We start from the raw sequence: 15,604 nt of genomic DNA, 5'->3' as shown, positions 1-15,604 counted from the left end.
GTTGTCTGTGGGCAAGGACTGGTCTGCCTCCCAAGGCCTGTGAAAGTGGGGGGATCATTGTCCAGGATGGGTCGTAAATCCCTGATGATGCGCTGTAGAGGTTTTAGCTGAGGACTGTAGGTGATGGCTAGTGGTGTTCTGTTGGTTTCTCTCTTGGGCTTGTCCTGTAATAAGAGGCTTCGTGGCACGCGTCTGGCTCTGTTGATCTGTTTTTTCACTTCCTCAGGTGGGTATTGCAGTTTCAAGAACGCTTGGTAGAGATCCTGTAGGTGTTTGTCTCTGTCAGAGGGGTTGGAGCAAATGCGGTTATATCTTAGTGCTTGGCTGTAGACAATGGATCGTGTGGTGTGTCTGGGATGGAAGCTGGAGGCATGAAGGTAGGCGTAGCGGTCAGTGGGTTTACGGTACAGGGTGGCATTGATGTGGCCCTTGTGGATGAGCACCGTGGTGTCCAGGAAGTGGATCTCCTGTGTGGACTGTTCCAGGCTGAGGTTGATGTTGGGGTGAAAGTTGTTGAAGTCCCGGTGGAATTCCTCCAGAGTCTTCTTCCCATTGGTCCAGATGATGAAGATGTCATCAATGTAGCGTAAGTAGAGACGGGCTGTTAGTGGAAGAGAGCTGAGAAAGCGCTGTTCCAGGTCAGCCATGAAAATATTGGCATGTTGAGGGGCCATGTGGGTACCCATAGCTGTGCCGCTGATTTGAAGGTATATATTGTCGCCAAATCTGAAATAGTTGGGTGTGAGGATAAAGTTACAGAGCTCAGCCATCAGATGTGCTGTAGCATCACCAGGGATACTGTTCTGGACAGCATTTATTCCATCTTTGTGTGGGATGTTGGTATAGAGAGCCTCTACATCCATGGTGGCTAGGATAGCGTTTTCTGGTAGGTCATCAATGTATTGCAGTTTTCTCAGGAAGTCAGTGGTGTCTTGGAGATAGCTGGGAGTGCTGGTGGCATAGGGTCTGAGGAGAGAGTCCACATAACCAGACAGTCCTTCAGTGAGAGTGCCAATGCCTGAGATGATGGGGCGTCCAGGATTTCCAGGTTTGTGGATCTTGGGTAGCAGGTAGAATAGCCCCGGACGGGGCTCTAGAGGTGTGTTGGTATAAATCTGTTCTTGTGCTTGTGTAGGGAGTGTCCTGAACAGATGGTGTAGTTTCTTAGTGTATTCCTGGGTGGGATCTGAGGAAAGTAGCCTGTAAAATTTGGTATTGGAGAGTTGTCTGGAAGCCTCCTTCTGGTAGTCAGACCTGTTCATGATGACAGTAGCTCCTCCTTTATCTGCCTCTTTGATTACAATGTCAGGGTTGTTTCTGAGGCTGTGGATGGCATTATTACTTGTGTTGCACAGAAGAAAGTGTTATAGGGTTTGCAGGCCAACATATGATATAGGGGTCACCTCATTAAGAGCAACACATGTGAGTGTCATTTTGCTGTCTGGTCATTCACAAAGCTGTTTTTCAAAGCCTCTTTGACTAGCAACGCCCCTCAATGTGCACTCCTTATTACCCAGATGACTGGCTTCTAATATTAGTGAGCAGGAGAGCCGCCTCAACCCTCCACCCTGGCACAAAAATTTCCCCCTTACTTTCACAGATATTATGGACCACACAACAGGCTGCCATAATCGTAGGAATATTGACTTGGTTAAATCTCTGCAAAAGTAATAAACTTTGAAACCCTGCCTTTAAAGAATCAAAAGCACATTCTACATTCTACGATCTTCCTGCACTTGCTCACCCTGTAGCTGAACTGCTTCTTACTGCAGTCTAGGCTGACTGTGTACAGTTTAATGAGCCACAGGAGCAAAGGGTAAGCTGGGTCTCCAAGAATAACTACTGGCATCTCCCACTGTATTACTGTGTGGTCCCACCGGTCTTTGCTCATCTCATTGGACCAGAACTAGCATTTGACTATGTGAACAGGATTGACTGCTGCCGGCATCTGCCAATTGTTCCACTCCAGTGTCTTATACACATCTTTGTCTGTGTCCTCTTCACCTTCTTTCTCATTCTGGCAGTTCCTGGCTAGGCTCTGTACATACCACAGCATAATTTGTGAGGTCTTCACAATGCTTGCCACAAAAGTTTGAAGATGACCAGGGTCCAGGCTTGCCTTGCTGTGGCTCTACACAGCTAACAAGTGAAAAAAGTGCCTGAAAACATTGTTTGTCATTGCTTTCAAGAGGGAAGAGGCTCCCTGGCCTGCTAGAATATGAGGACTGGCAATGGGCCCTAAGATAAACTGAGTCTGAGATCCCTGACTTAAATACAACTGGGATCAGAAGACAGGGATATATTTACTTAGCCTGTTCTCCAGCAACTTTCCCTAGCACCTCAGTAAATCCAGTTCAAAATGCAGAAACAAAGCTAGTCAAGCATTCAGTTAGTAACTGCTAGAAGAGAGAAGTGTATCTCCTTGCCACAGACAGCATTTACCTGAACAAGTCACACTCAGCACATGACCCAGCAAACCCACTTTAATCTCCGTTTTCCCCAAGGACATATTTTTCTCAACTTCTACTACTTCTATTTCTATTACCACTGGCTAAATCTCCTGCCGACCAAATCAGAGTAATGTAATCAATATAGATCACGAGGACAAAAAAACTGCAGCTCCATTGAAACTTTATGACCTGACAGGAGTAATCACACTGATAGTCTGAGATCATCCCACATACAAGGACAGAGCATTCAAACAAAGAGAAAAGCAGACATGTAGCACTTCAAAGACTAACAAAATAATTTATTAGGTGTTGAGCTTTCGTGGGACACACCCACTTCTTTGGAAGTGGGTCTGTCCCATGAAAGCTCATCACCTAATAAATTATTTTGTTAATCTTTGAAGTGCTACATGATTACTTTTTTGTTTTGATAGAATACAGACTAGCACGGCTATCTCTGTCATTATTCAGACAAAGAGGTTATCTTGGTAAGTTCTACACCTATGCTTTGAGGGCCCTTCAGACCATGGGGATAGAGTAGCAATATACACCCTACTAGTCCACTGAAAATAATAGATGGTACATTGCACAACTATCTAGGCATATGCATGGAATTCATGGAAGAAAGGAAAGTTGGTATGTTAATTTTGTGACCAAAGATCATCTTATGCCATCTTTTATTGCCTAAGAGGCTTTGTACACCTGCTAGGAAAGAAAGTCAGAACATCAAAATACATGCTTATCACCCACTGCCAGCTTATGAGTAATGTACAAGAGGCCAAATTCACATCTGATGTAAGCATGTGCAATGTCAACAGACTCAGAGGAGCCATCGTACACTTGGCCTCAATTTGCCCCACCAACTCTATAAGCTCTCATTTTGAAACACAGCATTCAAAGACTGATTTAATGTCCAAGACGAGGAATCAACAAAGCTAAACTGAATAGCTCAAGATACATCCATTTTATTGCATCTGAGGCAGCATCTTTATCAATGAGACTTCTTTTTGTGAAATTACAAGGAAATACGCTTAGCTGACACTTGATAGAAGTCCCATAGGAGGATCTTTCAGTGGGGATAGACCAAGGCCTAGTCTATACTACTATGCTACATTGGCACAACTGCTGCACATCTCATGAAGATGCTCTACTCCTGACCAACATAAGCAGTAGCATAGACAAGCCTCCAACCGGAGTTCCTGGCCATGCTACTGGTTTAACATTAAGGCACTGAACAGTAAAATAGAACCTGAAAAAAAAATGCAGTTAAGTTTCTCTTTCTTGCACGACCAATGCATTCCTCTTTCTGCCCACTAAGTCAGCAGCGAGATTTGACATTGTCAGTGCCAATGCAGAAAAAGCTCATGACAGTGCCGGCAGGACACCTGCATCCATTTTAATTAATCTAGTCGGCCCCTTGAGAGGCAAACTGGTTTTACATTTACTGTTACACTACATCCATTCTATCACTGAGGGTCTGGATGATTCAGATACCAAGAAACAGAGCTATTTAGCTATAGGGTAAGGTAAATATAACATAAAATAAATAAAATAAACAAAGATGATGAGCTATATCAAATAAAGCGCCCAAGAGTGCAAAATTTCAGTCCCTTTCTCTGGGGATGAGTTTATTTTTCAAAACCAAAATAGTCCCACACCAGTCAGAAAGCATAAACTATGTCCTGGTGACTGCCCTTCCTAAGGCCTCTTCAACAGGCTTCTGCTCCAGCCCACAAAGAAGTTACCACCAGTCTGGACTTCCAACCCACTGATGCAGACAGTTCCATGAGAGGCAGATGCCTAAATACCTTTAAACATCTGGTTCTTGATGACCTGCAGGTTATCACCAGAACCCTGACCTCAAAAACATCATTTGGGAGGCAGCTAGTTGCTGGTGTAGTTAAACCCATCTCCCTTAAAAGATCATCATAACCTAGGATAGAAATTCCCAGAATGAATACAGCCTAGAGCAGTGGTTCTCAAACTGTGGGTCACCAGGTCTTGGGTTTGGTTCCAGGTCCCAGCAAGTCTAAGTTCAAGGTCCACCACCCAGGACCAAAAACCAACGGCTTCAGCCCACAGGTTACAGGCTCCCCACCTGGGGCTGAAGCCTTGGACTTTGTCTCCCTGCTTGACCCCCATCCCAGGACAGTGGGGCTCAAACAAGCGCACGCTTTGACTCCCCCCTCCTGGAGTCATGTAGTGACTGTTACAGCAACGAAGGGTTCTGTGGCACCTTATAGACTAACAGAAAAATTTTGAGCATGAGCTTTCGTGAGCATAGACTCACTTCATCAGATGCTGGTCTTGGAAATCTGCAGGGCCAGGTATAAATAAGCCAGAGCAAGGGTAGGGATAACAAGGTTAGCTCAGTCAGCAAGGGTGAGGCTTACTACCAGCAGTTGATCTGGAGGTGTGAACACCAAGAGAGGGGAAGCTGCTTCTGTATTTAGCCAGCCATTCGCATTCTTTGTTTAAGCCAGAGCTGAGGGCATCGAATTTGCAGATGAATTGTAGACAGATTTATACCAACACACCTCTAGAGCCCCGTCCGGGGCTATTCTACCTGCTACCCAAGATCCACAAACCTGGAAATCCTGGACGCCCCATCATCTCAGGCATTGGCACTCTCACTGAAGGACTGTCTGGTTATGTGGACTCTCTCCTCAGACCCTATGCCACCAGCACTCCCAGCTATCTCCAAGACACCACTGACTTCCTGAGAAAACTGCAATACATTGATGACCTACCAGAAAACGCTATCCTAGCCACCATGGATGTAGAGGCTCTCTATACCAACATCCCACACAAAGATGGAATAAATGCTGTCCAGAACAGTATCCCTGGTGATGCTACAGCACATCTGATGGCTGAGCTCTGTAACTTTATCCTCACACCCAACTATTTCAGATTTGGCGACAATATATACCTTCAAATCAGCGGCACAGCTATGGGTACCCACATGGCCCCTCAACATGCCAATATTTTCATGGCTGACCTGGAACAGCGCTTTCTCAGCTCTCTTCCACTAACAGCCCGTCTCTACTTACGCTACATTGATGACATCTTCATCATCTGGACCAATGGGAAGAAGACTCTGGAGGAATTCCACCGGGACTTCAACAACTTTCACCCCAACATCAACCTCAGCCTGGAACAGTCCACACAGGAGATCCACTTCCTGGACACCACGGTGCTCATCCACAAGGGCCACATCAATGCCACCCTGTACCGTAAACCCACTGACCGCTACGCCTACCTTCATGCCTCCAGCTTCCATCCCAGACACACCACACGATCCATTGTCTACAGCCAAGCACTAAGATATAACCGCATTTGCTCCAACCCCTCTGACAGAGACAAACACCTACAGGATCTCTACCAAGCGTTCTTGAAACTGCAATACCCACCTGAGGAAGTGAAAAAACAGATCAACAGAGCCAGACGCGTGCCACGAAGCCTCTTATTACAGGACAAGCCCAAGAGAGAAACCAACAGAACACCACTAGCCATCACCTACAGTCCTCAGCTAAAACCTCTACAGCGCATCATCAGGGATTTACGGCCCATCCTGGACAATGATCCCCCCACTTTCACAGGCCTTGGGAGGCAGACCAGTCCTTGCCCACAGACAACCTGCCAACGTGAAGCAAATCCTAACCAGCAACTATACACCGCACCACAGTCACTCTAACTCAGGGACCCATCCATGCAACAAACCTCGTTGTCAGCTCTGCCCACATATCTACACCAGCAACACCATTACAGGACCGAACCAGATCAACCACACCATAGTGGGTTAATTCAGCTGCACATCTACCAATATAATTTATGCCATCATGTGCCAGCAATGCCCCTCTGCTATATACATTGGACAAACTGGACAGTCTCTACGTAAAAGAATAAACGCAAACAAACCAGACATCGGAAATGGCAATATACAAAAACGCACAGGAGAGCACTTCAGTCTCCCAGGCCACACAGTAGCAGACTTAAAAGTAGCTATCCTACAGCTAAGAAATTTCAGGACCAGACTCCAAAGAGAAATTTCTGAGCTACAATTCATCTGCAAATTCAACGCCCTCAGCTCTGGCTTAAACAAAGAATGCGAATGGCTGGCTAAATACAGAAGCAGCTTCCCCTCCCTTGGTGTTCACACCTCCAGATCAACTGCTGGTAGTAAGCCTCACCCTTGCTGACTGAGCTAACCTTGTTATCCCCACCCTTGCTCTGGCTTATTTATACCTGGCCCTGCAGATTTCCAAGACCAGCATCTGATGAAGTGAGTCTGTGCTCACGAAAGCTCATGCTCAAAACTTTTCTGTTAGTCTATAAGGTGCCACAGAACCCTTCGTTGCTGTTACAGATCCAAACTAACACGCCTTCCCCTCCCATGCAGTGACTGTTGTAATTTGATACCTAACAGCTTTTGTGGAATGATTTAGAGATGAGACCAGTTCTAGTGCAACTGTGGTCACATTACAAAAATATACCAGCAAGGGTGGCACCAACTGGCCTCAAAGGAGAGGGCAGATTAGTTTCTCAAGACAAATAAAGTTGTGTAAGGCTGATTTAATCAGCAGTTTGTTTCCACTCTGTAGATTGTAAGTGGGCAAAAGCAACACTGGTAAGGAAGAGGTGACTAAGAAAAAAATCTGTCCACCACAAATTGTGGTTTGCTGGATCCACTGAGGAACAGAAGGTCTAAAACTCATCATTTGAGTCCCAGATGATGGAGCTTGCAGTTGCTATTTGCACTCAAACTACAAGTGTGAGTCATTAATTTGATTGCCCCCCTCTCCCCTTCCAAATACATCTGTTCTCTTGGGCTCTTACTTGGCAGAGGTGATTTGCTGACACATCACAGAACTCAAATGAAAAGCTTCCCAAGTTAACAAGGGGAATGTGGGAGAAAAAGAAAATAGGGACTTGGAGGAGGACTCTGAAGAAGAGAGAAAGCAAGAAACCCATTAAAAAAAAGTTAACCAGCATAAATCAATCATATTTCTATAGTGCCTTTTATCTTGAAAGATCCCAAATGCTTTATGAACTACACAATACGCATACACAGAGGAATCCCTTCCTCTGCCATGAAATGTAGCCAGCTCTGGGGTGGGACATAGCAGATGCTAAAAGGGTACAGCAATGCTATCCAAGAGTATCCTCTTACTTTTGGTATTCTTATCCGAGCCAATTCAACAATGAGCAAGGACCCAACAAAGAAAACCTCTAACTCTGGATAATCTCATGGGTCACCTCTTTCCAAACAGAGATATTAACATTCCTGCTGAAGTCTGCTGTTTTTAAGCCATTTTTCCACCTCCTCCCAAAGATCTCAATCAAGTTGTTTGCAGGTTTAAAAGGGATAAACAGAAAACACAATCTCCATAGATATCTTCAAAGGACTGACAAGTGCCTGCTTAGAAATCCAGGCTGCCTAACCAGCTAAGGAGATAGACAAGGTGAGTGAGGTAGTATCTTTTATTGGACCAATTTATGTGGGTGAAAGAGACAAGCACAGATCTGAAGAAGAGCTCTGTGTAGGTCCAAAGCATGCCTCTCTCATCAACAGAAGATATTACACCTACTTTGTCTCTCAGACTTTGGTACCAATACAGCTACAACACTGTATGTGACTAGCTACTGGTAATCCAAAGTCAGTATTTGAGGAGTTCCCCTTGCCACACACTATAAAATGACACAGTATTGCCCTCCTCCACATAATTCTTATGAAGATCTCTAACTATTTCCTATATGATGTGGGTTCTTTTTATACATCACTACCACATGTAATATTGATCGGGCTCTTGGAGAGTTAATTCTGCTTCAAAGTAACAATATGATTGCATTTCTATAGGACTCTTCATTCTAGGAACACCAAATGCTTTGTAAACATGAATGTTCAAAACTGTTAGAGACACTAGGTAAGAATTAACCACCATCTGACCTCCATTTCAATACGGTAGAAACTGAAGCACAGAGGATGTAACTTGCCATGGTCACAATTTACAGAATCACTTAAGAGTATAAACATTTTTTCAAATTTTGGCAGAACTGATTAAAATGAACTATGCAATCTGGGAGGATGAGAAGTGTGTGGGTTCTAGTATATTGCAAAAGAATGTGTTTGACATGCTAACAACATTGACAGTGTGTAGACTAGTTTGGGAGGATTCAGAGTGGATACTGTGTTAATTTTCTAGTGTAGACTAGGCCTCTGACACCAAACAAGGGATTAATTTAGGTATGTCTAAAATGCAATACCAGGCGTAGCAGGGAGGAAGGTAAGTATAGTTATATGTCATACTGAGAAGTGGTCTGCATCTATTTTGCAGTGCATAGAAACATGTGGCAGTAATAGGCTCTGTCAGGGGACAAGCAGAGAGGGTCTGGGTCTGGATTTAATGCCCCCGAGGGTACTGAGGGAATTGGCAGAGGTCATGGCTGAACCTTTGGCCATTATCCTTGAAGACTCTTGGAGATAGGGGGAGATACCAGATGACTAGAAGAAGACAAACGTAGTGCCCATCTCTAAAAAAGGAAAGAAGGGCAATCCAGGGAAATATAGACTGGTCAGCTTTACCTCAATCCCTAGGAAAATAATGGAGGGAATCCTCAAAGAATCCATTTTGGAGCACTTGGAAGAGGGGAAAGTGATCAAAAGTAGCCAACATGGATTCACCAGGGGCAAGTCCTCCCTGACCAATCTGATTAGCTTCTATGAGGAGGTAACAAGCTCTGTGGACATGGGGAAGTCAGTGGATGTGATATACCTTGACTTCAGCAAGGCTTCTGATATGGTCTCCCACAACATTCTTGTCCATAAGTTAAGGAAATATGGATTGGTCCTTGGACTGTAAGAGGGATAGAAAGCTGGCTTGATGGTCAGGCCCAACAAGTAGCGGTCAATGGCTCACTATCTGGATGGCGGTAGGTTTCAAGCGGGAGTGCCACAAGGCTCGGTTCTGGGGCTGGTATTATTCAACATCTTTATTAATGACCTGGATGAGGGACTGGATTGCACCCTCAGCAAGTTTGCAGATGACACAAAACTAGCGGGAGAGGTAGATACGCTGGAGGGTAGAGAGAGAATCCAGAGTGACCTGGGTAAATTGGAGGACTAGGTCAAAAGAATTCTGATATGGTTCAACAAGGAGAAGTGTAGAGTCCTGCACCTGGGGCAGAAGAATCCCAAGCATTGTTACAGGCTGGGGACTGACTGGCTCAGCAGCAGCATGATGGAAAGGGACCTAGGGGTTATGGTGGGTGAAAGGCTGGATATAAGTAAACAGTGTGCCCTGGTAGCCAAGAAGGCTAACGGCATACTAGGGTGCATTAGGAGGAGCATTTTGAGCAGATCTAGAGAAGCAGTTATTCCCCTCTATTCGGCACTGGTGAAGCCACATCTTGAATACTGTGTCCAGTTTTGGGCCCCCCAGTATAAAAAGGATGTGGATTTGCTGGAGCGGGTTCAGTGGAGGGCAACAAACATGATTAAGGGTCTGGAGCACAAGACCTATGAGGATAGGCTGAGGGATCTGGGCATGTTTAGTTTACAAAAGAGAAGACTGAGGGATGATTTAATAGCAGCCTTCAACTTCCTGAAGGGGAGCTCTAAAGAGGAGGGTGAGAAACTGTTCTCAGTGGTGTCAGATGGCAGAACAAGGAGTAATGGTCTGAAGGTGAAGAGGGAGAGCTGTCAGTTAGATATTAGGAAAAACTACTTCACCAGGAGGGTGGTAAAGCACTGGAATGCATTGCCTAGAGAGGTGGTGGATTCTCCATCCCTTCAGGTTTTTAAGTCCTGGCTAGACAAGGTCCTGGCTGGGATGACTTAGTGGGGGTTGATCCTGCCTGAAGCAGTGGGCTGGACTACATGACCTCCTGAGGTCCCTTCCAGCCCTATGATTCTGTGAAAGGCTCCAGTAATAGGGAGGCAGCAGGACAGTACAATGCTAAAAACAGCAGCACAGACATGGCATGCAGAAAACATCCATCCATCTCACAGCATTTCTTACCCAATTGGACACAGCAGGAAGCATATTCTAGGGTTTGGTTAACCACAACATGGCATTTAAGATTTGCTGGTGTACCTGGCTTTCCTTCTCCTTTGGACTCTGAGTACATTACAGCTCAAACCGGATTAGCAGTAACCTTATTTAAATGCAGGGTGGATTGATTTAAACTGAGACAATTTAAAAGCTACCACTGTCTGTACTTAGAAGAAGGCATTTAATTTTGGAGTAAGTCCGCTTGAGACACACTTCTGTTTTTTTGAGGGGAAAAAAGTTATAGAATGGGATTCCCTTGGGAAAGATGACTTATGCTTAAGTAAAATAAGGAATACACTTCTGGCATCACCATTATGGTCTGTAGCTATCGTATTCTAAAATAAAAGCAAGTATTATGGAATATAAAATAACAATATGACAGTGGTAACTGGCAACTTCAGATTTCTCTTATTGCAGCTCTCTCTATTGTATACCTAAACCTAGTTAACTAATTAAACAAGCCACAAGAATTAGCTAAGCTAAACCTTTTTTCCTAGCAACATCCAACACAGGAAACAGCTTGGGAATTTATTTGTTAAATCACAGTAAAAAGGCACAGAGAGAGTCTTGAATAATGATGCATTGCAAAGTGAATTATTTAATTTACCAAACAGCTAATAACACATTATTCTTCATTCAAATCCATGTCTTCAGCCACATCATTTTCTCCCAATAAGCAGCTTTCCTTATGATGTTTCATTCTAGCAGCTAGGCCCTGTATCATCATCTTGTACAGCTTACACTTGACACATTTTCTTTTTTACCCAGGAGAGGGATTTATTGAAAAAAATTCCCAGACAGGATCTCATGCCCAGAAGCCAGGACAGTTTTTCTGAGGCAAAAGTGTGGGGGAATATAGGGAGCTGCGTGTGTGCTTAATAAGTCTTTCCTTTTTCTTTCTAGTCCACTCCACTGTTCCTTTCTATGCTGCTGTCCTTTCCTATATATTGTGTCTCTGTGTTTAAGACAATATCTTAACTAATTTCACCGCCCTGCTTGGCCAAAGTCCACCACCACATAAGCACAGAACAAAACAATCCCTTATGTCTTTCAGCAGCCTATGTCTTTCTTTGTACACATTATTTTTTAAGTTCTCTAAGAAACAGAAATTGAAAACCCAGAACTTTCAAGAAGCAACAGTTGGTTGTTAGGCTGGACACAGAGCCATTAAATCATTTTTATGAAACTAATAAGTGTATGTGTGGCATGTTTGTGATGAAAATTAATTGTAACTGTTATTTTTAAATGAGAAATTTAGTATTTTATTGATTTTTTAAAAAATTAAAAATTCTGACAAATTAAAAACTAGTTTTATTTTTTTTAAAATAATCAATTGTTGTCCATCCTATTTAAATGTGAGTTTCCTGGATGAGTGTGGCCGTGTGTATGATCTAGAGTCTGGCTTGTAGTCAAATCATATTGGAAGCACAAAGGGTCACATCTTAAAAATAACTGACGCACTTAACTCCCATGAAAACCCATATAAATATCAGGCCTCAGATATCACTGAATAGCTTACCTAGGAAAACCACATAAAGAGCTCTCCGTAGGCAGTGTCCAGAATATAGTTAGCAGAATAATCTTTGGCCATGGCAATCAAGAAAACTGATCTCAATAACTATATTTAAACAGGGTTGTGGCCTCCGGTGTTTCAGCTAGGGCAAAGACAGGACTTTGGTAGGCCAAATTCTACTCTGGCATACCAATGTAGATCTGGAGGAGCTGAGGCCTTAGATTTCCGCAAATAAGAGCAAAATTTGCCCTAATCTCCATTCAAAGAAATGAAGCCACTACATACTGACATTTATGATTCAATGACAAGGCGTAAAGTTACCGAATCCCTGAGTTTCATTACCAAGCAAGTGATATTGGAAGCAATTTCCATCTACCTCTCTTGCTTGAGATTTAGGTTCTTATGTACTCATGCTGTTGCCTTGCAAATGTTCAAGGCTGAAGCAGAATTAGACAACGGGGTTAAAATAAGGTACAGTCCCATCTACACAACAAAAATAGATTACAATCTTGTTGAAGACAATGGAGTTGTAACCCTTGTCCCCTTGACATAACACCCCTCACTGCATTTGGCGAATGTCTTGAAACTAAGGCTGAGAGTTTCTAATCTAAGCCATGGAGGGGATTTAGATGCTCATTACTGATTTGTTTAATGTCAGCAGGGTAATCAAATTCTATAAAATGACTGAACATTTGAGTAAATTTCCTGGAACTCTGATTTGGAGCTATGGGAGCCCCTCTGTCTCCCACCTACCCTTTTAACTTGGTAACATCAGCATTCCCTGTCTCCCTGTTGTAGTGAAAGGAACACAGTTAGCTCTGGTGGGACTTGTAAAACTTCAATAGGGCATTTCAGGACATGGTATAGACAGCCATATTATCACTGCATAACGCTGTCCATATTCCAGGAGAACTATTTCTTCTGGTAACTGACTATTGGCAGATCATGTTCTTCATTAGGCTAGTTATTAACACACAGCTAGCAAGTTCCACCCAACCGCAGTGCTAGTGTCCAATATCATATCTATCTTGGAAGATTATAGGTTCTAATAGGTGGCAATAGGAAGCATTGATTACACAACACACTCAAGCCCAAATCAGCTACATTTTGTTTACATTTCAAATGGCTAGCATACATGTCTGCTTTGCAGCTATAACACTGATTGATCAGGATCTATATAGAATTTTGGGACTAAACTCCCCATGAGAACAGTGAGAAGAAACATAATGCTAGTAAGTTACCTGCTGTGTGATCTTTCTGCACCTTCCAAAGCTCTAAATGCAAATGGGACCTAAGCTACAGACAAAAATGAGACATCAGGGCCTACTGTTCTCCTGTCACTAGGCATTACAGAGGCAAGCAGGTTAAATCAAAGGGCAGGAATCAGGGCAATAAAGACAGATTACATAATAGCATAGTAGATTACCACACTGTTTTATCCCACAGAATAGCCACATGAGCTTCCAGTGGGGAATGAAATTACCTGCCATTAGACCCCATCTTGCATAAAATCTGCAAGTGTTTAACATGCAAAACACTGCTTCAGAGAGACAATGGAAAGAGAGAGACTTTTCACAAAGCCATTATTTAAAATTCTAAGGACCTGGAAAACCTAAGGCCTCCCGCAGTAAACAATGAATGACAGAACTCGCCCTACTGATCCCGATAAATAGTTCGTCAGGAGACAGACGTTACAACTTTTTAGCTGCATCATGCAAGCTACGTGTAGTATCTGCCTGGCTCTTTACTCAAAGGAGCAAAGGCTGTCTTTCGAAATCCTCGTGCAAGGAGGCCGTTGTGATATCAGGTATGCACCAACAATGGCACTTCCTAGTCGCAAGGTAAACAGCTGTACTATTTCTAGGACGCTGGGAACATTCCGAAATATGAGCATTACAAGACAGCAGCCTCTCCTTTCCGTTCACCCGGACTGTGCAGTTAAAAAGCTACAGCACAAACTAAGCGTGTGCGGCAAAAGCAGAGGCAGATAGAGAACAACGCGTTCAGTACAGAGCTCATACAAGCAGCCTCCCTAGGACATACAGACCTTGCTCCAACTCCTCCGGCCTCCCCGGCTGGTTACCCATCTTCAGCGAACTCCACTGATTCCTGTCCGAGATTCTCTAAGGTCCCCACGCCCAGCTCATGCTCTGCATCAGAAGCAGACCTCCCCCATCTGCATTTCAATGGGTGTGTGCGGGGGGTGCCAGCCACATTCAAAGCAAAAACTCAGCTCCTTCCTAGTTCCTGGCACTAGAAACAGTGTGTGCAGCTCACGCTAAGGCAGCTGTGGCTAGCCCAAGCCCTCCTACCTCATTACAATATTATGCGCCGAAGGCCGTCCTGTGCACTTAATTAGCTGTTTGACTGCTGGAATAAAGGCAGAGGTGACTCAAAGTGCCACGCAGAGGCTGCAAGAGCAAACTGCAGGCAACTCACAGAAACACAATGACTGAATAAAACCTCGTTCCCAATGGGAAAACTAGTCTATACACAGGCTACTGCACTTCTGCAGGACTCAAACACCTAATCAGGCCACTAAAATTATGATGAGACAGGGGACTAGAAGAAACAATGATTTAAAACTTACATATACCGCATCAGAGACAAAATGGGCGAGATAATATCTTTTAATGACAACGTGGTGAGAGGGACAAGCTTTGGAGCCCTCCATGCAGAGCTCGTCTTCAGGTGAAAAATGTACTCCAAGGCAGAGTGCAAGGAGATGGGCTCCACTGAAAGCACGTAAATCTACAGGTTTCCTGAAATGCTCTCAGATTATTGTAGCCCCTGCAGCTTTACTGATCCTCTTGGCTACTGTACAGCTTTTTTCATGAGCCTCACATTCTCAGGGTGTTCTTTCACCAGGGGAAATCTGAGGTCACTAAACATGGCACAGTTAGCTAGAGTGCAGACACCCTAATATGTGGGATTGACAACACTCTCAAGTGTTTCACTTTCCTTAACTTTACTATCCTCTGCTACTTCCTCAACCTTCTCACTCTACTGTGCTCCATGCAGACTGACACAAATAACCAGCTCTGATAGTGGCAATCACCACAGCGGCCTGATTCAGGGCAGGCTTCAGAAAAACGGCTGTTTGTTTTCAACGGTGGTGGGTGGGCAGAGTGAGAGCAATGCACGCTGGAATGATGACATCACACACCCACAACCACTTGCAGTGCATGTTTTCCCATACACATTGGCAAAAGAAAGCCCAAAATGCAAGGGAGCTACAGGAACCGTGGGACAGACGCCCACAATGCACTGCTGCAGCAGTCAAACTTAGGCAATGTAGTGGGGATGCACTATGTCAACTTTGTGAGCAGATGTGGACACAATTTAAACTTTATAAAATCTAGTGTTACAAAGCCGACTTTCACAAATTTGACTTTATTCCCAAGTATTGACATACTCTCAATCTCTTAGTGCAAACGTACTAACACCCTGACAAGCCATGTTGATTGTGATACATCTAGGCCTGGAGAATTAATTTTAAGGATCATTTCTCCTCAAATTAGCTGGAGAAAAGCCAACAGTTAACCTAATACAGGTATTCATAGGTCACATTGACCCCATAGTACAACTCCCTG

At 44.0% G+C, this 15,604-nt stretch overlaps 1 protein-coding gene across 4 annotated transcripts in view; it reads right to left on the bottom strand.

Moving 5' to 3' along the window:
- Window positions 1–15,604, bottom strand: part of SPECC1 (sperm antigen with calponin homology and coiled-coil domains 1) — a 191,328-nt gene that overhangs the window by 111,256 nt on the left and 64,468 nt on the right. The window contains exon 1 of one of the 4 annotated variants that reach the window (XM_075013421.1): window positions 14,059–14,255. The exons of the other annotated variants lie outside the window; for them this stretch is intronic. Within the exon in view, the coding sequence (XP_074869522.1) occupies window positions 14,059–14,098 (40 nt within the window). The 5' untranslated portion in view covers window positions 14,099–14,255. Of the gene's footprint in view, window positions 1–14,058; window positions 14,256–15,604 lie in introns of those variants that run through there. 4 annotated transcript variants of the gene reach the window in all.

Source organism: Carettochelys insculpta, chromosome 19, assembly GCF_033958435.1.
Source record: "Carettochelys insculpta isolate YL-2023 chromosome 19, ASM3395843v1, whole genome shotgun sequence".
Taxonomy (NCBI): domain Eukaryota; kingdom Metazoa; phylum Chordata; order Testudines; family Carettochelyidae; genus Carettochelys; species Carettochelys insculpta.
The sequence above is the reverse complement of the archived record's forward strand: the minus strand, read 5'-3'. Positions and strand labels throughout refer to the sequence as shown.